This window comes from Cyprinodon tularosa, unplaced genomic scaffold, assembly GCF_016077235.1.
Source record: "Cyprinodon tularosa strain WSP-4 unplaced genomic scaffold, ASM1607723v1 ctg875, whole genome shotgun sequence".
In the NCBI taxonomy this organism is placed as follows: Eukaryota; Metazoa; Chordata; class Actinopteri; order Cyprinodontiformes; family Cyprinodontidae; genus Cyprinodon; species Cyprinodon tularosa.
In genome coordinates this window covers 189,532-214,008 of record NW_024039646.1, presented here as the reverse complement: position 1 = coordinate 214,008, position 24,477 = coordinate 189,532, and the positions used below count along the sequence as shown (strand labels likewise).

The 24,477-nt window shown below is 43.1% G+C and overlaps 1 protein-coding gene across 2 annotated transcripts; it reads left to right on the top strand.

The window, feature by feature from the left end:
* The first annotated feature begins 1,765 nt into the window (after positions 1 to 1,765).
* fkbp1ab (FKBP prolyl isomerase 1Ab) lies at positions 1,766 to 22,286 on the top strand. Of its 2 annotated transcripts, none has more exons than XM_038273529.1 (5): positions 1,766 to 1,897; positions 2,001 to 2,048; positions 15,094 to 15,206; positions 17,046 to 17,191; positions 21,317 to 22,286. In XM_038273529.1, exons 1-4 carry the CDS (start codon positions 1,861 to 1,863, stop codon positions 17,172 to 17,174), a joined length of 327 nt encoding a protein of 108 aa, XP_038129457.1. In that variant the 5' UTR covers positions 1,766 to 1,860; the 3' UTR covers positions 17,175 to 17,191; positions 21,317 to 22,286. The 2 variants fall into 2 exon arrangements, with proteins under 2 accessions (XP_038129457.1, XP_038129456.1); XM_038273528.1 differs by having other exon boundaries at positions 15,061 to 15,206.
* The last annotated feature ends 2,191 nt before the right edge of the window (positions 22,287 to 24,477 follow it).

The following is a 24,477-nucleotide window of genomic DNA, read 5'->3' as shown; positions in this document are numbered from 1 at the left end:
ACCCCCAAAACATTTTTTTAAATATTTACAATTGAAAAACTATATGTCATCAAAAATGAAAGGAATAGTTGATATTCCACCCTTAACAAAAATGGAACAGATCTGTGTTGGGGACTTAAAAGGGAAAGGTTTTCTGTCGGTTTTTTATAATCTGTTGATGCTTTCCTCTAAGGATTCAGCAATTGACAAGTTAGACGCTTGGAGAAGAGAGACTCTTGAAGATATAGATGAGGAGGACTGGAACCAGGCCTGTTTAAAAGCGCAAAAACAAACGATAAACACACGATTTAAACTCCTGCAATATAAATGGCTTATGAGAACCTATATAACACCAGTTAGGCTTCATCATATGTCCAGTGATATTCCAGACACGTGTACTAAATGCTTACTTGAAAAAGGAACTCTTCTCCATTGTTTATGGGAATGTCTTAAAATCCAGAAGTTTTGGAGGGAGGTTATTAGGTGTCTATCTGAAGTGTTTAAGGTTAAAGTCCCATTAGTGGTTAAAATCTGTGTTCTAGGAATATACCCAGTGGAGTTTAGACAATCACAGACAAACAACAAATTGATAGATTATGGACTTCTTCAAGCCAGAAGATCTATTGCATTATACTGGAGGAGCATGGACGCCCCCTCCCTGAGACTCTGGAAAAAAGAAATTGCAAATTCACTCGGACTGGAAAGATTAACATATATCGCCAAGGGTAAATAGCAAGACTTTGAGAACCTCTGGGAGCCATATATGAGGATTATAGAGACTGAAGGCGGAGCTTATTAAATGGATGACTTGAATACAGTTTTTATTTCCATATTGTCTTATTACTTTTTCTGTATCATAATCTAAAGAGTTTTGTATTTTTGAACAAATGCAGGTTTGAATTATGAGTGCGTGAGTGAATGCTAGTATGCAGAGGTTCATGTCTGCAATGTTAAGTTTGTTTGTAAGTTTATTGTACATTAAAAGAGAAAAATTCAATAAAATATATTGGGAAAAAAAAGAAAGGAACTCTGAAAACTCTTCTAATAATTCAGAGTAAGGACCTGGTGGACGATACAAAGTTACAAAAAGAAGAGGTTTTCTTGCTTTGCAGTTTGGATCAGGGAAATTAAGGGTTAAACGTTCAAAAGAGTTGTAGGTATTAACTGCCTTTGGAGTAATCAGTAAGTCTAGAAAGACTAAAGAGATTGTTGCTACTCCTCCTCCTCGCCCAGAACTTCTGGGTATGTGAAAATTTAAATAGCTTGAAGGAGTTGCCTCATTTATGCTCACATAATCCTCTTGCTGCAGCCAGGTTTCTGTAAGGCAACATAAGTCAATGTGATTATCACAAATCAAGTCATTAACTAGCAGACTTTTAGAGGAAAGAGATCTTATGTTAAACAGACCGCATTTAATCGTTTTAACTTTTTACCCAATTGGAGTTATTTTGATTTTAATTAGATTAACCTTGATATTTGTTTGAGAATGCCTTTGTCTCCATTCAAACCCAAGTTTAAAGCCTTGCAGGGCCATCAAGCCCGTTTTACTTGTATTGTCCACATGGTGGCAGTATAGAGCAAATAGAGACTCCATCCCACCCCCTGCAATGAGACACATTTAAAGTTTATTCAAAGCACAATATGTATTTATGCAGAATGTTTTTGTTTTTTTTTCATATGATAAACCAGTTAAAAAAGAAAATATTTAGAATAATAAATAAATAAAAACATTTCGCTATGAAAGTGATCTGAAGTGGACTGAGGGGGTGGCTGAGACAGGGGGGGGGGGGTGCAGAGGAGAAGCGAGCAGGCAGACTGAGGGAGCGCAGAAGGAGCTCAGCAGCGGGTCTCTGGTCGGCAGCAGGAGGACGCAGCGCAGGCATGGGAGTAGAGGTCGAGACAATCACACCGGGAGACGGTAAGGAGCGCTGCACGGGGGGGGGGGGGGGGGGTGCACCGGGGAGGGGGGGCTGATCATGGAGATCATGCTTCTACTGAGCTTCTCTCTGGTTCCTCCACAGGAAGGACCTTCCCTAAAAAAGGCCAGACGTGTGTGGTGCATTATGTGGGTGAGTTTTAGTGGGGGGAGGGGGGTTTCATGGTTCTGCTTCCTGCTGATAGAACATAAGATCAGAACATCAGCAGATAGACATGTTCATGCCTCAGGTCACTGGGATGCTGAATCCTGCAAACACATCATCATCATCATCATCATCAGGGCTCTGAATTCAGTCTGAGCCTGAAGATCTCTGGTTAATGTGATGAAGGGAAGAGAGTTTCCCTGATATCAGCAATCAGGATCCTGAAAAGGGACTGGATGGACAGACAGACAGACAGGCAGGCAGGCAGGCAGGCAGACAGGCAGGCAGGCAGGCAGGCAGGCAGGCAGGCAGACAGGCAGGCAGGCAGGCAGGCAGACAGGCAGACAGGCAGACAGGCAGGCAGACAGGCAGGAAGGCAGGCAGACAGGCAGGCAGACAGGCAGGCAGGCAGGAAGGCAGGCAGGCAGACAGGCAGACAGACAGGCAGGCAGGAAGGCAGGCAGACAGGCAGACAGACAGGCAGGCAGGCAGGCAGACAGGCAGACAGACAGGCAGGCAGGCAGGAAGGCAGGCAGACAGGCAGACAGACAGGCAGGCAGGAAGGCAGGCAGACAGGCAGACAGACAGGCAGGCAGGCAGGCAGGAAGGCAGGCAGACAGGCAGGCAGACAGGCAGGCAGGCAGACAGGCAGACAGACAGGCAGGAAGGCAGGCAGACAGGCAGACAGACAGGCAGGCAGGCAGGCAGGAAGGCAGGCAGACAGGCAGGCAGGCAGGCAGACAGACAGGCAGGCAGGCAGGAAGGCAGGCAGGCAGGCAGGAAGGCAGGCAGACAGGCAGACAGGCAGGCAGACAGGCAGGAAGGCAGGCAGACAGGCAGGCAGGCAGGCAGGCAGGCAGGCAGGCAGACAGGCAGACAGGCAGACAGGCAGGCAGACAGGCAGACAGGCAGGCAGACAGGCAGGAAGGCAGGCAGACAGGCAGGCAGGCAGGCAGGCAGACAGGCAGGCAGGCAGGAAGGCAGGAAGGCAGGCAGGCAGACAGGCAGACAGACAGGCAGGCAGGCAGGCAGGCAGGCAGACAGACAGGCAGGAAGGCAGGCAGACAGGCAGACAGACAGGCAGGCAGGCAGGCAGACAGGCAGGCAGGCAGGCAGGCAGACAGGCAGACAGGCAGGCAGGCAGGCAGGCAGACAGGCAGACAGGCAGGCAGACAGGCAGGAAGGCAGGCAGACAGGCAGGCAGGCAGGCAGGCAGACAGGCAGGCAGGAAGGCAGGCAGGCAGACAGGCAGACAGACAGGCAGACAGGAAGGCAGGCAGACAGGCAGACAGACAGGCAGGCAGGCAGGCAGACAGGCAGACAGACAGGCAGGCAGGAAGGCAGGCAGACAGGCAGACAGACAGGCAGGCAGGCAGGCAGGCAGGCAGGAAGGCAGGCAGACAGGCAGACAGGCAGGCAGACAGGCAGGAAGGCAGGCAGACAGGCAGGCAGACAGGCAGGCAGACAGACAGGCAGGCAGGCAGACAGACAGGCAGGCAGACAGGCAGGCAGTGGGGTTAAGTCCTGTTGAATTTCAGGCTATTTCTGTTTTTGTTGGAGTTTCTTTGGGGTTGAGGGGTGGGGGTGGTGTGTCTGTGGGGTGGGGGTGGTGTGTCTGTGGGGGTGGTGTGTCTGTGGGGTGGGGGTGGTGTGTCTGTGGGGGTGGGGGTGGTGTGTCTGTGGGGTGGAGGTGGGGGTGTTAGTGGGTCTGAGCGGATTTGAGCGTCTGGGAGGCTGGAATAATGGCAGTCTGGATGTGTTGTTGTTCTCTTTAATATTTTTCATCAGACCGGCACATGATGTTAGAGCACCCCCCCCCCATCACACACTGCCTCCCCCAGTCCTTCCCACTATTATAGCATTATGATTATTATTGTTGCTATTAATAATATTATTGCCAGAGGCGTCCTAAGTATTAATGTTTATCATCTCAGCATAAATCATATTGTTTAAAAACACTTTTATAGAAGTTAGAGGATTAACTTCACCTGTCTAGTCAAGTAAAAGTGTAAAATTACCATTTTTAAAACTTCCTAAAAGTATAATAGTTAAAGTAATGCAGGAAAAATTTTAACAAACTTTACTCTCTGCCCTATTAAAGGAAAATTTTTCTACAATTCTGGATGATAACTTCCTTAGACATAATTCTCTTAGTTTTATAACTAATGGTTACAGAGTCACATTTAACTTTGCATCATCATGAAAAACTATTTATTTTGGTTTGTGGTGAGCAACAGGTTGGGGCAGCACCGAGTCCAACCACAAAGAAATTAATTTTCAGGATGAAACTAATTATTTTGATGGTTTTCATTTTTTTTTTATAACTACAGGCCGTAATGAAAACAAGTTTATTTTTAAAACATACGGAGTAAAAAGTAAAAAGTTGTCTTAAAATAATTACTAAAGTATAGATAGCTAACATTTCTATTTAGTATTTATACCTTGTTACTTGACACCTCTGATCATTATTACTATCAGATGTGTTTTAAGTAGTTTAATTCAAACCTTTGAAAATAAGAGGTTAATACTAGGAATAGTTTTCATGCTGTTGTTTAGTCAAACACTCAGACGTGGTTAAAGGATCTGTTAGCTTTTGTTTTAGCGGTTTTAGCGGTCCGCTCCGGTTAACAGACGGTCACGGTTGGAAGGTTTTGGGATGGGTGGATGCAGAACATCTTTAGTGCAGGTGATGTTTAAACCCAGTTTGACCAGATTCAGCAGATTATTTAAGTGAAACTAGAAACCCTAATGCTGGTTAAAGATGTTTGGTCCAACGTTCATTCAGCTTCTTTATCTGAATGAAAAAACTGAATGTTCCCACAATGATGGATGGATGGATGGATGGATGGATGGATGGATGGATGGATGGATGGATCCTAAAGCTCCTGTTTGTCATGATGGGTATCAGAGCTAGCCCAAAATGCAGAACACACACGGAGGCAGGATAAAAGTTTAACAGAGTTTATTAAGAATAAACACAAGGATAATGTACTGGCACGGGAACTGGTCAGGGGCTGGTTCACTGGAGTCTGCAGAGATGATAGTTTGATTAGCAAACGAACTGATGAGTTATGAGTCTTTGAATATTCAGATGAATACCTTGAAGTGGTCCAGTTTTCTCTTTGAGAGAGAGGGCACTTGATGGGTCCAGAGACTGTTAGTTCAGCAGAGTCCAAGAGTTGCTTCAGCGTCTTGCTTCTGACTTTGTGGGCAGACCTTAATCTGAGTTTCCAGCTCTTAGCCAAGAGCTGCAGGGGAATCCACAGAAGAATCTTCAGGTTTGGCTCACGAAGGCAATCACGGCAGGTTAAGCTCATCCAGAGCCTCAGGTAGAGACAGGTTTCCTGTGAGGCACAAAACAAGGGAGAATTAGAATCAAATCTCATCAAAGAGATAGCAAAGATTCTCAGGTTCAAGGCTCAGGTCGCTAACCAAACTAGGTCAACACTGCGGCATCGAAGCAAGGTCTGGATGCAGGTTATATAGGCAGGTCTCTGATGAGGAGATGCGCCTCAGGTGTGTTGGAAGGTTCCACTTCTGGAGGACCCACGGCGCACTCTGCTGGAGGAAGGTGGCATAGCTCCAGATCCCAACACTGTTCTGTTTCCTCCCAGAAATCCTCCAGTATTACTCCACAGGATGTGGAGTAATACTATGTGGCAGGACTTTTCTTTTGTTATTGAATTAAGGTCATAAATCTTTTATTAATCCCAAAGGAAAAAGAAATGTTGCAGACACCTATATATATATATATATATATATGTATATATATATATTAATCGCATCAATGCCTAAGTTAACTCGCGATTAATCGGATTTTAATCACACATTTTTTTCTGATTGAAAATCATTTAAATACTCTCGATAACATACAAAAAATACATACAGGCTAGGTTTGTGCCAATGTTCGTTTTTTAAAATGAAAACAGGTCACAGACACTGATTTATGCCATAGAAACATATGGCAAGAAGATGGGGAGGCATGTAGCAAAAAATAACAAATATGTAGCCAAAAAAAAGGCCCTGAAAACAGGCTGATGTAAAAGACAGTCTTTACAGTTAATACAGTCTTTTGAACAAAGACGAGCATTTTACCCTACTGCTATAAAATGTAGTACAGTTAACATTAGATGTCAATTAACCAAGGTAATAATGAACAATTTTCAATCAATACATCAAAATCAATAGACCGACATCACTAGATGGAGGTAGTCAATGCTCTAGAAAGTTACTTTTCAGCCTCTTAACAAAAATGAGAACACACAGACATACGATACTGACCTGTGGCGTACACAGACAGACAGACACACACAGCCTATGTTTTGCTATGTAACTTGTAAGTGTTACAAATTAAATTAAATTTACCATTCAAGAGTGCCGTAGCAGATTCAATTTCACCTCAGTAATCTGTTTTCTCAGCGTATTTCAGGTTGCTACTAGGCACCAGACACTCAACTTGTTTGTTGGTGGTGGGGCTTAAAGAAAAGGCACTTGTCATGATGGGTTTCAGAAAAGCTCAGTATGCAGAACACCACGGAAACAGATGAAAAGTTTAACAAGTTTTATTGAGCTCAAGCACATGGAATAAACACAGGAACTGGTTCAGGCCTGGGGGCAGGTTCACTGGAGTCTGTGAGGATGACAGTTCAGTTAGCTTGGAAGCAGATGAGTTTGAGAGTTTCAGGTTTATACCTTGAGAAGTCCGGGTTTGGCTTTGAGAGAGGAACTGTTGGGTCCAGAGGCTGTTTAGTTCAGCAGAGTCCAATAACCGCTTCAGTGTCTTACTTCTAACGTGAGAGCAGACCTTGGCTTTGGGTTTCCAGCTCTTAGTCCAGAGCTGCATGGGAATCCAGAGAAGAGTCTTCAGGTTTGGCTTAGAGGGCAGGCTCGGCAGGTTAAGCTCATCCAGAGCTTACAAGGGAAAAACTGGATTCCTGAAAGCAGAGACAGGGAGGGATTAGAATCCAATCAGGACTCAGGAGCAACAAAGGTTCTCAGAAGAAGCTAGGCTCAGGTGCTAACCAAACTGGATAAACACTGCGGCGTTGAGGCAAGGTCTGAAGGCAGGTTATATACTGGAGGATCCTCTGATGATGAGATGCGCCTCAGGTGTGTCGAAGGCTCAGCTCAGGAGGATCCACGGCGGACTCTGCTGGAGAAAGGTGGAACTTCTCCAGATCCCAACAGCACTAGCGCCACCCAGTGTATGGATGTCTTTTTCTCTTGAGGAGCTCCGCTCTTGAAGCCTATGGAAAATGCATAGACTGGGGGAAAATTGTACCATAAAACCACATAGCGTTAATCTCACGTTAAAAAAATTATCCCCATTAAAATGGCCTCGCGTTAACGCGATAATAACGCACTAATATATATATATATATTTTTTTATTTTATGTATTTTTTTATTAACCGGGTGTTGTCGTTGTTGATGCTGTAAACAGGAAGGATCTTCAGTAGCGGCCTGTCTTTGACTGAAGACTCTCTGATGAAGAGGAGGCTCACTGTCCATCATCTTCTTCCGTCTCTGTGAAATCATCTCCAGAGGTTCTAGAGGAGTTCCTAGAATAGAGCTGTCCTTCTTTATCAGCTGGTTGAGCTTCTTTCAGTCATTAGCTCTGATGCTGTTACCCCAGCAGATAATGGAGGAAGAGATCAGACAGCAGGAAGGAGCTAATCTTCCTCTAGAAGTCCAGTCTGCTCGGTCCCTTCTTGGAGACGGCTTCACAGCCGTGTCTCCAGTCCAGTTTGTTGCCTAGTAGTGTTAATTTTAGCAGCCATTTTTAAATTTAGTTTTAGTCTTAGTCCAGTTTCAGCATCGCTTGTTAGTTTTTATCACATTTAGTCGACATCATCCCATTATTTAGTCTAGTTTTAGTCGACTATAAGTCGAGCATTTTAGTCTTTATTTTAGTCCAAGAAAACATAATTTTATTAGTTTAGTTTTAGTCAACAAAAACCGTCAACATTTTAGTCTAGTTTTAGTCAGGACATAATTTTAACCTTTTACTTTTTTGTCAGCAGATAATATTTAACATTTCCTAAAATGATTTCACATTTCAACATTTTCTCTCATCTTTTTGATAAACCCCCCCCCACTATTTTAAGGAACAAATGCAGACATGGAAGATGTTCTGACAATATTTGCATATTTATTTTGAACATTGTTAAGGTTTAAAGACACAAACACAAATGCTTGCATTAAAACAAATAAAATACACCTGACAAAGGAAACAAATAAATAAAATAAAGTGTTTTATGAACTTAACACAAGTGCTGGCTGTTTAAAGCTAGTTCACATAGAATAATAAAATAAATAGATAGAAATAAATAGATTTGAGATCAATGATGTGAAAAAAATAACTCCAACTGATACAACAAAAGTGCGTTCCTGCCAGCTAGTTCACATGGTTTATAAAGGTACAGTATTTATGTGAAACAAGGCATAGCTTGCTGGTCCTGAGAGTCAGCTTTGTATTTGGTGTGGGCAATTAAGGAAGCTTGTATAGCTGGCCTGTCATTGTTTCTGGATGGTTGTTGGTGGTCGATGTATCTTCAATCTGGAACAGAAATTAATACAATATCAGGATAGATGCACAGCATAACAGGAATTCCAAGTGTATAACTAGCATATAGGTCTCTTTTTTTCCTTAACAAAAACTAAATCTCTGTAAAAACTACATTTGACAATCCATTTCAAACTCATACAAACAACCTACCGTAACTATCATTTTATGCAGGAATAAATTGCAGACATTTTTATGTGTGCATGCATTTTGGTTGTATTAATATTGATTAATATTGATGTTTGCATCCAAATCCCCGCAGTGGTTCCCCTAGCAATGGCTATTTTGTGTATGAAAATCTAGGTTAAAGTTGTTCTGAATTATGTGTGGCATATTATTTTAATTTTCTTATCCTGATACACACTGCCAAAGACCGATAGTTTCAGTTGGTTTTAGCATTTAGCATACATGTGTAGCTGCTGAGGTGTTTTGTGTCAACTATAGTTCACTTGCTGCTCCTAGTTTACCTAAAGCGTCTGTCTGCTTTAATCAAACTTGCAATGTAACTGAAACTATAGTTTCCCGGCCAGTATAACATATCTAAGTTCTATCAACAATGGCTACGGTCGCTACGTGCTAACAAGCTAACGTAACATAGCCAGCCTGGATACTAAATGCTATGAAAGTTAGCCAACATCAGTTAGTTTATCATTAGGACATTATAGCTGTTGATTAATGTTACATTATAAACAACCACCACCAATATTTCTGTTAACTTACCATAATGTCTTTGTGTTGAACTGCGACGTGTCTCTTCAGGTTGTGTTTTTTCCAGCTACCATGTGGCCACATTCCTTCCCTTCGACTAAAATCAAGCATTTGGTTTTGTTCTCCACTTCAATGAAGTGAAAATGTGTCCATATATCACGTCTCCTCTTTCTCCCGAGCCCCAGAGTAGGCTACTCTGTGCCGCCCGCTCCAGGTTTGAAAGTGGGTGCGTGGGAGCTGACGAGGAGGAGGCGGAGCAGGAGATAGGATTTGAAAAAACCATAAAATAATAATATGTAATTTTCGTCTCGTCTTTGTTCGTGAACTAAAATGTCCATAGATTTTAGTCCAGTCTTTATTTACCAAACTGCATTTTCGTCTCGTCTTTATTAGTCAACGAAAAATGTTTTTGATTTACTCCCAGTTATTGTTTATTAGTGGGGATTTTCGTCTCGTCTCGTCTAGTTTTCGTTGGGTGAAAAATGTGCGTTGACGAAAATATTTTCGTTTAGTTTTCGTTAACGAAATTAACACTATTGCCTAGGTGAACACCAAGGTATTTATAATCCTCCACCAACTCACTTCTTTACACATGCTGGATGACACCATCAGCTGTTCACATGCACTGCCAGCCCTCCCTTTAACATCCCAGTCTTCTTTAAATCTCTGTCTGGTCGTAAGGTCAGAAAGCCTGGCAGAGAGACGCAGGAGTCAGAGATATGATCCTGCAGCCATGTTTCAGTTAAACTCAGAATGCTGCATTGCTGATATTCTGACTGGGTCCTTTCTAAGGCTTGGAGTTATTTTATCTTGTTTCCTACAGATCTCACATTACCCATAATGATTAATGGAAAAAATGGAAGAATTTCAAATATGTTTGATTTTCTCCTGACCTTAAGCCGGGCATACACTGTACGATTTTTTGCCCTTTTCAGGCCAATTCTCTGGTCTTGCGAGAATTTTTTTCCGATTGGGCCAACTTTCAGCCTGATCGTGTGTCCTGCGTGGTTTAGTACACATCAGTGGCGGCTGGTGAAAAATACTTTTGGTGGGGCTGATATAGCCTAGTGTATGTCTCCAACTAATCCGGAATAAGAATTCAAATAAACAATTGGACAATACATACAATTTAACAGTAATGATTTAATTTACTATATAATAACTAACAGTGATGATTTGGGTCACTGTGACGGGGTTCTTTGGCCTCCAAGAATCCAGGCTCAGTCGGGTTACCGGTGTTGGTGATTTATTGTGCTCAAAAACTCAAAACAGGGTGCAAAAGAAACTAAACATAAGATCCTCTGGGCCTCAGCCTCCCTCCAGTTACCAGCAATGTAACAAAGAAACAGAAAACAAAAATTGCCGCTTTTCTTCCCACAGCCCTCATTAAATAGTTTAAGCCCCTCCCCTCAGGCTCTCTTATTTCTGATTTCTTCTCATGAATCAGTTTTGTCCATATATTACCTCCACAAACAATTGATGTACAAAAACAAATAATTTTTACAACTTAATTCTTTTACTCAGATTCATTGACTTATTCAATTACACCAAACTGGGTTTGAACCCAGCAAAGACGCAGCCAGACTGAAGATGACAAGTCCCCGTAGCATAAACACGTACACACCCACACCCCCCACATACCCACACACACACACACACACACACACACACGGCTAACCCCACTGAAATATTAAGTGTGCACCCTCAATACGCAGCAGGTAACCAGGACAGCTTGTGTGTTTTAAGTTAATAGAGCTACTGATCTCAGCGCGAGCGTATTGGTCCTCACAAGCACAGTATAACAGGAATTTGTGTGTGGCGCGCAAAGTTAGAGAGGTTGTTTTAAGCGACGAGGTGGATTCGTCACATTCACAATAACCATGACATGAAATGTTCATATCCTACAACAGGGATGTTCTTCTGGCAAACGGGTAGATAAATAAGGATCTCACCGAGTTTGGTGGAAGCTGCATCTCGTTCGTTACATTCGCCATCTTCCCTCTAATTGTCTGCACCTGCGCTTGGGTTCAGAAGCCTGTTAAAGCGCAGTATTTTCAGCGCCCCAAGACCATAAAGTTCCGAGACGCTGATTGGCCATTAAATTCACCTAGCAATAGTACATGATTGACAGATTCTCTGCAAATGTGGGGCTGTCTGATCAGCGCCCCCAGAACAGAGACGGTAGGAGTCTGTCTGTGGAAATCCACAAATTAATGACAGTAGATAGGGAAATGTAGTTTATATAATTTGTTTTGCTTATAGGTACACAGTCTAGAGAGTAAAACTGACATTTATGAGTTAATTTCTAAAAATATATGTTACGTTTCTCTCTTCTTATCAGGGGGGGCGGTGCCCCAGCGCCCCCTATGGGCCGGCCGCCACTGGTACACATGTGTGGGTGGGTAAATCCTGCTGTTGCAGCAGAGCTATGAGCCGATTTATCAGAACCTCGAGCACTGAGCATGCACAAAGAAGGGAGTTCTTCTTCTTCTTCTTCCAGATTAATGAGTCCGACCAGCGCCATCTCTTGGAGCTGAGTCCGATGTGAGTTTTGGATGTACAGTGTGAGTAGGTATATCACATCAGAGCCTTGGGTTGTACAGTGTGAGAACAAACATCGTGAGCTGTGAACTTTAAACCCTGCGGTTTTGTCGTACAGTTTGAATTGTAGCTGCGTGCAACGATTGCTTTAGACACGCTTTGTGTTGATTGACCTTGTTGAAGAGCTTCTCATTGCATCAGCTGACAGATTTGGTTTTGGGTCCATGCTTCCTGTCAGTCACCCTGATTCAACAGCTCATTAGGTTTCTGCATTCACTGCAAAGTCATCTGCAGAACTAGAGCTGAAGTATTTGTTCTAGACATGCAACACTGAGGCTTTATTTAATCTTTTCTTGTACCAGGATTTGTAGAAAAGCTTCATGTTTGGAGGTTTTTATTATTCTGTGAAATGAAACAAGAAGTTTTATTTTTATTAGCCTTGGATATCATTATTGACGAGTCATTTTTGGAACAGAAAACATTTTTAAAAGCTTATTGGACACCAGTTGTCATAGAAGAATCCCTGGATCCTCGTAGCACATTGAATCAGTCAAAGCAAAGCTGCCAAACTGGTTGGTGGAAGGTCTTTTCTTTACAGTGTGGTAGACTGTACACTGGTCTGGGTTTGCGCTGGCAGGCTGGATGGGAATAACATGCTGTAACATTAGCCTGCTGGCTCCAACATTATGTAACCTGCAGTAAGGCCTAAATTTAGTCCTTCTCCAGGAGACATTGCTCTTTAGAAGTTAGACACTCTGTGTTTCACCCAATGCTCAGGATTCCCTCCTCCTCCATTTTCCTGACAAGGCACCAAGCAGCCTGACGTCAGACATGAAGCAGGACATTCTGTAAATAGCAGTGTGAGGATGAAAACCTGGATTTTAAAGTTCTTCTGAAAGGCTGTTCCTGCAGTTGGAGTGATGTTGGAGTGAGCAGTGTGTTGTTGGCTGATGGAATGAGGAGCGCAGCCTTGGATGGAACCTTTCTGCTCTGCTCTATAATCCCATTAGGCCCCTGTCTGGCCTTCCAGCAGCAGACAGGACTCCCACTCAGCAGGCTGGAAAGGTTGCATCCCGATGAGGAGCTGAAACGCTGCATCAATTAGCACTCACACACATTATTAGTGCTAACAGCTATAGAAGCACCGCTGGGATCGATTTTAGAAAGCTGTTAGATACCATCTATTTACCTTCTAAATGCCAAAGAAAATGTTTTTATTCCTAATCAGATGTTTTTGGAATCCCCGGTTTGAACTCAGGAGATCAGTGTCTCTGCTGTGAGGGAAGGAAACATGCTCCAACATGTACCGGCTGTGTGTCATGACTGCAAAACAAAAACAGTTAGTTGGGGGTGGGGGTGAGAAGGTGCACATTTCTGATTGGCTCGTCTGAAAGCAGGCTTTTAGCTAGGAATATTTCATAGGGTGTGTTTAGCCTCTGAAATTTCTATTTCTATTTCCAGCAATTTGAGGTGGAATAAAAAAAAACTCCAAAATAATCCTATGATTATCAGGCATTCCATGAGTTCTCATTAACTTTTCAAAGTTCAAGCTTACCTGCTTCAGTTCAATTCTATCCAGTCTATTTCTATTTCAGGTCACTTTCCAGTTCAACCAGATCATCCAGTCAGATTGATTCAAAGTTTTCTATCTAAGGAAAACCAGCTGATTGCATCGACTCATTGACTCTTCAGCAATCCCTCACACTAAGCATGCTTGTAGCGACAGTGGAGAGGAAAAACTCCCTTTGAACAGGAAGAAACCTCCAGCAGAACCAGGCTCAGTGTGAGCGGCCATCTGCTGAGGCCCACTGGGGTTCAAGGAGACAGAAGCAGACATTCAGAAATAGATGGATCATCCTGATACATTGAAACCTAATAAGGATGTTGATAGACTCCCACCCTAGAGCTAAACTTAAACCACTGCAGGACTGGAGTTTAATCTATGTAATCCATAGATAAGCTTTGAACCTAGAACTCAGATGTAGATCTATTGCAGACTCTAACATAGTTTTTTCTAGGGTTCCCATGCATTAATTTCATACTATCTTCAACTGTAATCAGCCCCTCTGGTTCTACTGAACAAAATGTTCCTCCCAGTGACTTCCACCCCTTGTGGCCCATTTGTAAAAAAAAAAGTTAGCTTTGGAGCCAAAACACGTTAAAGTACCGGTGAGGAAGCGCTATATGGGACCTTTTTCTTTCTGCCCACTGGTTCCTATCATTACATTTTACCATTTGCCTAATTGTTAAGGTTGTTCAGCAGCGTTAGTTTTCTCATGTAGCATTTTGGTGGTTAGTCCAAAAAGATCAGGTTTAGACCTATTTGACCAGACAAACTCTAAAAGTTTCCCTCCTTATTAGCCTGTTTCCTTCATGCATAACGGCTGCATTAATGTCAGAAATAAATCAGAGGTTATGTGCTACTTTGAGTTGAAATATTGAGTGAAACTTCAGTCTGTCTTCTATCAGTAAAATATACTGAAGATCAGCCGGGGGGGGGGGGGGGGGGGCGGTGGGGGTGGGGGTTTACCATCAGGCAATACTAGGCAGCTGCCCATGGCCCCAAGTTCATGGGGGCCCCATAAAACTCTGTTCACATGTATGGTTAATACAACTATTCCTTATTTCTGCACATTAACTATGTTTTTGATAAAAATCCTTTGGCTAAAATGCCATCAGAACGCTGATAATATTAAGTGTGTCTCAGCTTCACTTCAAAAGCGTTTCAGAGGTGTAAATACATTTACAAGGTATTCTATGCATGCTTTCATCATGCTCAAAGTTCTCCCACCTATTCCATCAGGGTCATGGTGCAGCTGGAGCCATCTCCAGCAGTCTGTGGGTAAAAGAGGGTCCACAGGTCGCCAGTCTGTCGCAGGGCAACAAAGAGAGACAGGACAATGCACTCACACACCTAACACTCATGTTTTGGAACGACAGGAAGAAGTCAGAGTCCCCAGAAATTCACAGGCACAATATGCAAACTCCAGATAGAAAAAAACAGAGTCGGGAATCAAACCCAGAACCTTTTAGCTGCAAAGCAGCTGTGCTACCAGCTGCAGCACCATGCAGCCACATTTCTTCCATGTTACATATTGTTTTGCCAGAAGACTAGATGGTAAATTTCAGTTCTTATAGTTAGAAACTATCAGAAGCAGCTGGAAATGAGCTGCTGGTTTGTCTAACAGATTTCCTCCTCTGTGCTGCTGCTCTTCCCAAAGGCTCCTTGACAGACGGACGGAAGTTTGACTCATCCCGCGACAGGGACAAGCCGTTCAGGTTCAAGGTCGGCAAGCAGGAAGTGATCCGAGGCTGGGAGGAAGGTGTGGTGCAGGTAGGCTGCTGGGTACCGACCTGGTGAACTAATAAGACCATTTGAGTCTCATTTCTGTTTACAAAAACGTCCAGATCCTTTGTGGACTGAGATGACTGTCTTTATTTCTGTTTTTATTTTAGTTCTAATTTAGTTTAATTTTTTCTAATCATTGAGTTCCAGAAAGAGCAAATAAGGACCAGTTTTTTGGTGATTAGTTTATTTTTAAAGACGCTCTGGTTTCCAAAGCCTTCAGTAGAGAAACAGGCCCGCAGCATCACTGACCTTCCTCTATGTTTACAGTGGTGATACCTATGTTTACATGGGGTATCTGTCTACATACATGCTGAGTTTTTAATTGACCAAAAGCTCAATCTGAGCCCCTTAAGGCTTCAATGCTTCCCTCTACTGAATGAACTTTAGTTTACAGCACAGGAGTCGATAAATGTCGCCATCGCTGTGTTTGCTTTCACCGTAGCAATGATGGATAGACAGTAAAGGCCTGGTTATCCTCCTGCAGCAGCTTGATGCAGACATTTTTGATTTCTGCCCAACATTAAAGCGTGGTCTGCGCTGTGTTATTCCACGCCACAGCGCCAAAGGGCCAATCAGGAACTAGCTGTGGTCTAGATACGGCCCAGGAAAAACAGCGGAGGGACATGAGGGCCAAAAAGAGCGGGAATCCAGGTGGGAAAAGGGTCCCAGCGTTCTCGCCTCGCTCTGCTAGCTGCTCCATCTTCAGTCGTTTTCCACAATGGCAGCCAGACAAACAAAACAAGCCGGTAAGGAACCAAACAGGAAATACGCATAGAGAACAGCGGATGTACGAATTGACCAATCAGAGGCCTCCTGTCTGCGGTCACCTACAGCTTTGGAGAGGTGCAGCAGAGTGTCTGCGGAAGGGGGCGGGGCATATCTGCGTTAAATGCGACACAGCAGACCACCTGGTTTCTGAGTATAAATCAGCCTTAAGGCCAATTTATGCTTCTGACGCATAGCCTCTGCAACCCAAAAAATCTGTCTCTGTGCGCGACCACGCCCCCCGCGCAGAAGTTCTGCAACCGTCGTTACGCACTTCAAAAAAATCCTGACTACGCATCGGACGGTCGCAAACCCATGCAGACCTCAAGGGGAAGTGCACAGACAAAAAGCAGCTGTGATTGGTCCTTGGTGTGCCTTTGCGGCCGTCTGTTTGGTCGTCCTTCACGATTAGGTGCCGGGGAACGCCATTTAAAAAACAGACTTGCACTTTGGGGAGAAACTGCTGTGCGTCCCTAGAAATTGCAGACCGACTGTGGAGAAGCACACCAGCAAAACTGGTCCGCGACCAGACCCAGGCGACATTTGATGAGTGAACTGAGCAGCATCAGGCCCAAAGTGATCCTGCTGCTGATCCAGTTTGCTGCAGCTCCCTGCCTGATGTTAAAGCCTGCAGGAAGCATCTCCTTCCAGCTGAAGCAGCCCTCATTCAGGTTCTGGGACGTCTTTATTAATATTTCATGGTGCAGCTTTCATAAGAAAAGCTCTCCATTCACTGTGAACTCTTGGCAAAAACAGCTGGATCCAAGCTTCACATTTCATCACAGCAACGGTTGCCTCTGCTGCCCACTTCCTGAAACCACCGCGGGTAATTTCAGGAAATGTTTGCTGCCTCGCTGATGGCTGCTGGGACGAGCACTCAGGCTGGAAGCTCAGTGAGGCTGATGGAGTAAAACTGAAACATCATTAACCAATCTAGATGTTTTCCTTTGCTCTGCCTCCTGAGAGATCTCGTCTCCCTCCAGCCGACGAAGCGGCGTTATGAGGCCGCCGGCTGGCAGCTCTGTGACGCCATTAACTCCTCTCTCTGTCTGCGTCCAGATGAGTGTGGGTCAGAGGGCCAAGCTGACCTGCTCCCCAGACTACGCTTACGGAAACAAAGGCCACCCGGGCATCATCCCCCCCAACGCCACGCTGGTCTTTGATGTGGAGCTGCTGGGTCTGGAATAAAGCTGCCATGTTTGTTTGTGAGTAATGATGATGATGACGTTACTGCAGCACCCGTCTCACTGCGTGTCTGCTGATCAGCCAGAACATTATGACCACAGAGCGATGTAATGAACATTGGGGGGGGGGGGGGGGGGGGGGGGGGGGGTCTGGGTCCATGGAGGAGGACGGAGAATCAGAGAATTTCAGTTTGATGTGAGCGGCTGCAGACCAGCTGGGATGAACTCTGACCTGTTTATTGATAAACACTTTGATCAGGAGGACGGCAGCGCGGCGTCTGCTGGATGCTGAAGGCTTTAGATCATGACGCCGCATCCTGTCACACATGATGACTGAATAATAACAATTTAACTTTATTAATTTCACACTGGAGAAAATTCACTGTTAGCATTTAAAGGAAAAGTTCAGCCAGCGAGGAATAATCAACTGATCATTATTTATAACTAAAACTAATTGGTTCATTACAATTAAACGAATTTAGAGTTAATCAGTTAAAAAATAGAACAAAAATTGACGTTGCGATAACTGAGTCTGGGAGCGGCCATTTTTGCCGAAATGTAACACCTCGCTAGACCAAATGTACCAGGAGCCAGGAGGGGCCAGGAGGGGGTCAGGAGGGGCCAGGAGGGGGCAGCGTCTTTCCACAGGGGCACAGAAAAGCATGAATTAAAAAACAGGGCAAAGGATTCAAATATATAAAGAGAGCTGCATGAAGTGACATTTCTATTCAATTAGGTTTAACAGTGTGTTGTGACAAACACCAGATACAGCACTGGGACTTGATCAACAGCCGATAGTGATGAAATGATAGAAACAGGAGAAAGGAATCTCTCTATGGTGGACGTGTTTCTGTTGGGAGGAGTTGATTGAGTCATGAGGAACCAAGCAGGAAGTGACATCATCAGAGCAGAGCTCTCTAACCCTGAAATCCCACTTCCTCTGTCGCCAGCGCTCCTTGGTGGGATTTAGATTTTTCGGATTTGGAGGAAAAAAATGGAAAAATGGAAGAATCCCTGCATCAGAGTGTTACCTATTGAATCTATAGGTCTTCAGGAGGGGGGCTTGAACCCAGACTCTCTGGGGGCCACGCCCTAACCACTAGGCTGCCACTGTCCCTGATGGAGGCTGTAGGCTAATATCTGACCCCAACACTCTGGTCTTGGTCTCATCTGGCGCCGATGCCATTTTTGGCCCCATCATGGATACCCGATACCTGGCTGTGCAGTACCGCCGATACCGATACCATCTATTTGAAGTTAATGTGTGTGTATCTATGAAGAACTGCAGACTACTTGGATGTAAAATAATTGCCATCAGCTGCTGCCTTCCTTTGTAAAGCAGGAAAAAGACTAAAACAAAGTGAATCCAGTAGAACTATTTATTGCCTATCTGGAATGGGTGACAATAGTTGAAGAAACTTTTGGTTCTCAAAAGGGTATCAGTGACCTATTGGTTGGTACTTGCCGATAACGATACCAACATTTTAGTGCTGGATCGGGGCCCCGCCCCATACTGGTATCAGGCTACATCAATGTCAAATCCTAACACTTGCGAGCCAGATCATAAAGACTGCTATTTACCTAAATTTACTCATTTTTAAATGAGGAAAAATATGATTTAATTTGATTTTCCATTTTAAGGAAGTCATTAGATTTATTGTTGGTCACTCAGGGACTCAGTGAGTCAGCAGAGAGCAGCTGCCCAACAAATGTTCAGTTAATACGTGGAATACCAAAAAAACATCGATCTCCACAGGTAATCAGCATAAAAAGTTGATTCTTGGGTGAGTCGTCCTTTAAAGGCATACTATGCAACATTTTTCAGTTAATTAATGTGTTCCATAACGTTTTGGATGATTAAATGAGTCATTTTAGGTCGAACAAAGGTTTTCTCGGCCGCCCTGGTGGTCTGTGGGGGAAATACCGTACTTGCAATTGCAGGAGCCCTCGGCCCGCACCCACAGGCTCAGAAGTCTCGCGAGAGTCGGTCTTGCTTTACGGCGAGAACTGCTACACGCCCCCAGTGAAAGGCATGCTCGTTGCTAGCGCAGTGGCGATCTTTGTGCAGTTATCATGGCGGAACTAGCGAGTAAACAGTGAGAGCCCATGTCGGAGCAGGCAAGAAAGAGGAAAAGGGCTCCGGACAGAGAGAGGAGACGGAGAAACCAGGAGAACAGCTGAGCATATTTACGACAGTGCACTTTTACTTTCGCGCTCTGGGGGGAGCCTCGCTGGAAAATCAACCCCGGTTGCATAGTATACCTTTAAAAAGGAAGATATCATCAGTAATGTCAGGCCATTACAGCAGCCCTTTAGGTAAAAAAAGAAAAAAACCTACACGCCTCCCTCAAGCTGAGCAAAGAGAGCATAAATCAGAGCAGGAACTCTGGAGCAGCTGCAGATATCTGCAGCTCAGGTATTAATCATTTCGAAGCAACTTCCATCTATGTAGAGGAACAGCAAATACCCAGAAGAACGTTTCCCAAACCTCCCAGCCTCCTGCTACAGTACTCTGACATATCGCTATGGAAACAGTCAAGAGAAGCAATCCTGTCGTCAGCAGGACGATTAAACCAGAGAGCAGATCTATAGTTGCCCATCAGTGCTGCTAACTGCCTCCAAGCGCACCGCATGCCGGGCAGGACCCCTCCTCCTCCGTCCAGCTTCTACTGCATAACAAGCCCTCAGCTATGGTTCAGATGTCATCCACAGCTCTGCCTGAAGTCTAAAGGAAAACACGGAATATCTTCAGATTCAGTATCAGATCGTTGGTCATAAAGTTAGAAATCAATCCTCTGGACTTTGTTTCCAAGTCTGAAGACGTTTCTCTTCCATCCAGGAAGCTTTTTCAATCCAAAATGTCAGAAATAGCGTTTAGTTCCAGGTTTTATCCAGCAGCCCAACAAAGCCTGGTTTTAGTTTAGAAAACATGCAAATAGAAACGGATGAACGGGTCCCCCCCTTTGGAATGGGGGCCGTTTGGCTTCTTTGTTAGCCTGCAATGCCCCATACCTGTCTATGTCTCTGAAAGGGGGGTCGTTAGAGGGAATAGTTGGCCTGGCTGAATAGGTGAGGTCTTCTGTTCTCCTGTAAAGAAAAACCAACCTGTTTAAGGTTGGTTTTTCTTTCACCGATGATCTTTATCCAAAATGTGAACATTCTGGTCCTCCAAAGAATGTCCTTTGTCCATCAGGTGTAGATGTAGCGCAGAGTCTTGTCCAGAGGAGGGCGCTCTTCTGTGTTGGGCCATGCGTCTGTGGAGAGGCTGTTTGGTTTCTCCCATATAAAGATCAGAGCATTCCTCACTGCAGACACTCTGCTCAGATTAGGTCTTTAGGATGAACTAGTCTCTGTTTCAGGCTCTGTTTGGTTTGAAATGTTCTGGGATTTTATGTTTGGAGAAAATACTCTCGAGTTTTTCAGAGATTCCAGCAAAATATGGGATGGAGATTTTTTTTGCATTTAATCTTCTCACCATCATGTTCTGCTTTGTGTCTTTTGAACACTGGAAAAACAATCTAGAAACAAGTAAAAATGTCTTAAATTAGGTGTATTTACCTTTAATTTGAGTAGGTAAATGAGATGATTTGCCAATGGAATGAGTATTTTTAATCTTTAAGTAAGATATTTGGATAAAATGCACTTGAAATAAGACAATGCAATTGTGCTTTCTTATTTTGAATGTAAAGTGTCTTGTTCTATTTGCAAAATGTCTCTTTTACCTTCTCAATTCAAGAACATCTAGATTTAGATTTTTTCCAGTGAATTTCTTTGCTGATTTGACAAACGGCCAGTTTGGGTATCTGTAGGTTTGGAGATCATCTTTGATGAGTTTCTGTTCTTTGGATAAAACCTGGAACTAAACGCTATTTCTGACATTTTGAATTGAAAAACCTTCCTGAATGGAAGAGAAACGTCTTCAAACCTGGAAACAAGGTCCAGTGGATTGATTTTGAGCTTTTTTTGGACTGACTCTGACCTGGATGACTGGGAATCTTCACCCCATGTTGGTCATAATGTTGCGATTGATTATTTAATTTTTACAGAAACATCCTTTAGAATAAATAGAGAATTTTATTCCATTTTCACTATAATTGGATTCGTTTGCAGTAAAATCCTGCCTTTTTTTTTCCTGCCTCCTTCCAGCTGCCCTCTGACCTGCTGACCTGAGCAGAAGCCTTGGATGATCTACGCTTCATACCTTCAGTTTTCTTTCATTCATCCTCCAGATTAAAGCTTCTCATTTTCCACAAATCTTAATTATTTAGAATATTTTTTGTTTTCTTTTTGTTATGTAGAGTTGTGTTTGTGTAGGATCGCTGTGAGGAGCGATAAATATGCTGATGAATCACTAGCAGCAATGAGTCAGTGTGTTCTGGTATTTATAGCTTGTTTTATCATTTCAGTGGCTGGATTACAGGATTAAATCCTTTTAGTTTCATGTAGTTTAGACAAATCATGGTGCAGCACAGTCAGTCCACTTGTGACCTTAAATGGACATTTGTGCAGGAAGTGAGATGAGGAATAGAAAGAGGAGTTGTAGATAGCTCTGATGTGTGCCTACCTTGCCCTGTCTGCTTGCTCTAGATCTGTGCACGGGGTGAAAGCTCTGCGTTGGGTTTGCATCCTGACTGCCTTTCCTTCTCTTTAAACCCCATTTAAAGCCATAGCTGATTGCTGCAGGCGGAGGACAGTGCCCCACGCACTGCGTCTGAATTAGAGTGAAATGTTTGAAACTTCCAAAAGTGAGCAGAGACGATTCTGTTTGACTTTATTTTTTGTAATAACTTGAATATTTCCTTTGATGACAAGTTTCTACCTTTGAGAAATAATGAAGCTGGTGTCGTTTCTAGGTTTGCTGTCTCTGATGCAGCGTCCTTTCAGTACCGCTGCGTTGGAGGCAGGAAAAAACCAACTAGTGTTTTTTATACCTGACAGAAGTCGTTTTAAATGGAGTTTAAATGAACGTCTGTGTGCTGCTGACCGGCTGCCGACGTTACGCTCCCGCCAAGCTGAGACGGACCGCCTGTTCTGTGTAGTCCTGTGCTGAAATGTTACTGTATGCAGACTCAACCAATGATGTATTTCCAATAAAAGAAAATACCTTCTGCCTGCACGCTTCCTTCCTTTCTTATTTCTTTGTATTTTATTTCCACACAGAGAAAAGAAGCCAGGTTAGGAAATACTGATGTTTGCTTTCACTTCAATTATCCAACAACAAAATGTGATGACTAAAAGATAAAGTTTCTCAGTTTTTTATCTGCTTATTGAGATGAGCAAATAAAGCCAAATATCATCAATGAAGGGCACAGTGGTGGCTGATGCATGCTGATGGGTTTTCCTCTCTGTCTTTAACAGAGGAGTCAGAAGTATTCAGGTTTATTCCTCCAGTATTAATCCTACTGCTTAAAATGCTTTTATAGAAATTAGAGGATCAACTTCAGCTTTTTACTCCAGTAAAAGTGTAACATTTTTAAAACTACTTAAAGTATAAAAGTTAAAGTAATGCAGGAAAAACTGTTAATGCCAGAAGCTTTCCTGCTCTACTCTATTAAAGGAACATTTTTCTATAATTCTGGATGATAACTTCCATAGACTTTATATTCATAGTTTTATAACTAATGGTAACAGCGTAACATTTAACTTTGCATCATCTGGAAAAACTATTTCTTTTGGTTTGTAGTGAGCAACAAGTTGGGGCAGCACCGAGTCCACCCACAAAGAAAATAACTGTCAGGATGAAACTAATCGTTTTGATGGTTTTTATTTTTTCAAACCAACAGGCCATAATGAAAACGAGCTTAAATGAAAGAAAACTAACAAGTTTATTTTTAAACATAAGGAGTATAAAGTAAAAAAAAAAGTAGTCTAAAAAATAATTACTGCAGTAAAGTATAGATAGCAGATATTTCTACTTAGTCCAAGCAAAAGGAATGAATTGTCTTAAAGAAACTAATTATTTTGATGGGTTTTTATTTTTTAAACCAAAAGGTCATAATGAAAATGAGACAAAACTAACGATTCTATTTTTAAAATGTTAGGAGTAGAAAGTAAAAAGTTGTCTAAAAAATTATTACTGCAGTAAAGTATAGATAGCAGATATTTCTACTCGAGGAAAGTAAAGTAATTGTACTTTGTTACTTGGCGCCTCTGGTCGTTGGTAAGAGTATTTGTTGCACTTTTAAATCCAGAATGAAACTGTTTTCTTTTTCAAAAGTACATCTGAAAAATAGAAAATAATCTGAAAAAGTTCTGCATTTTAAATCACTCATTTCCATGGAGTCAGCTCCTCCAGAGTCACTACACTGGAAAAACCATCCAGAAATAAGTAAACATTTCTTAAATTAAGTGTATTTACTCTTGATTTGAGTAGGTTAATGAGATAGTTTGCCAAACTGCAGCAGGACTCTGGACCGGCCCCCCACCACTAAAGGTCCCTGAAGCTGCTGCAGGAAAACATGGCAGGACTGGAACCGATTGGTCAGAAACCTGGACGCTGTTCAGAATCTGTGGAGTATCGTCCAGAAGAACAGAGACGCCAGAACCAGCAACGCTGATGAGCCAAAGGAGGTCAGCTGAACTGCTGATCCATGCCACGCCGCTCTGATGGCCTGATTCATGGAAAACATCTGATCATCTGCTGACTGGACCAGAGAGTCTCAGCACACTGTTTTATTCCTATTTAACACATTCACAACAAATATTATTTTAAAGTTAATTCAGTGCAAACATCACAGAATATCACAGAAAGAACAGTTTCAAAATATTATTTATTTCATTATCTGTAGGATAGATGTGATGAAGAACTGACATCAGCTTCAGGCTGAGCTGCATCACGGTCACATGACCAAACAGGAACCACATGACTGACCCCCCCCCCCCCCCCCCCCCCCCCCCCACTGAACGGAAAACAGAAACTCCATCAGTGGTTAAAATCTTCCTAGTTCCACTCATCAAACCGATATTAGTGCTCATATATCAGACATCCTTTATGGGATCCAATCATCATTACAGTCGTGTTCTTGTCAATTTCCAAATAAAGGTGAATCATAAAGATGACGCTGTGGGTCAATGTTTTTATTTGCCGTCTGTTGGATCATTAATCATTCTTGTTTCTACCACAGCCTATAATTAAGCTCTAGTTTAACCTTCCTGAACAGGAAGTTTCTCTTCTGTCCGTCACAAACTGCAGCCTGCTGAGGACCAATCAACGTCTCTGGATTCCAGACATTTGCTTTTATCTAAGAATCAAATTTCTAGTTCAAAAAAGTTAAGGAACAATCCACAGTTCAATGGATTGTTCCTTA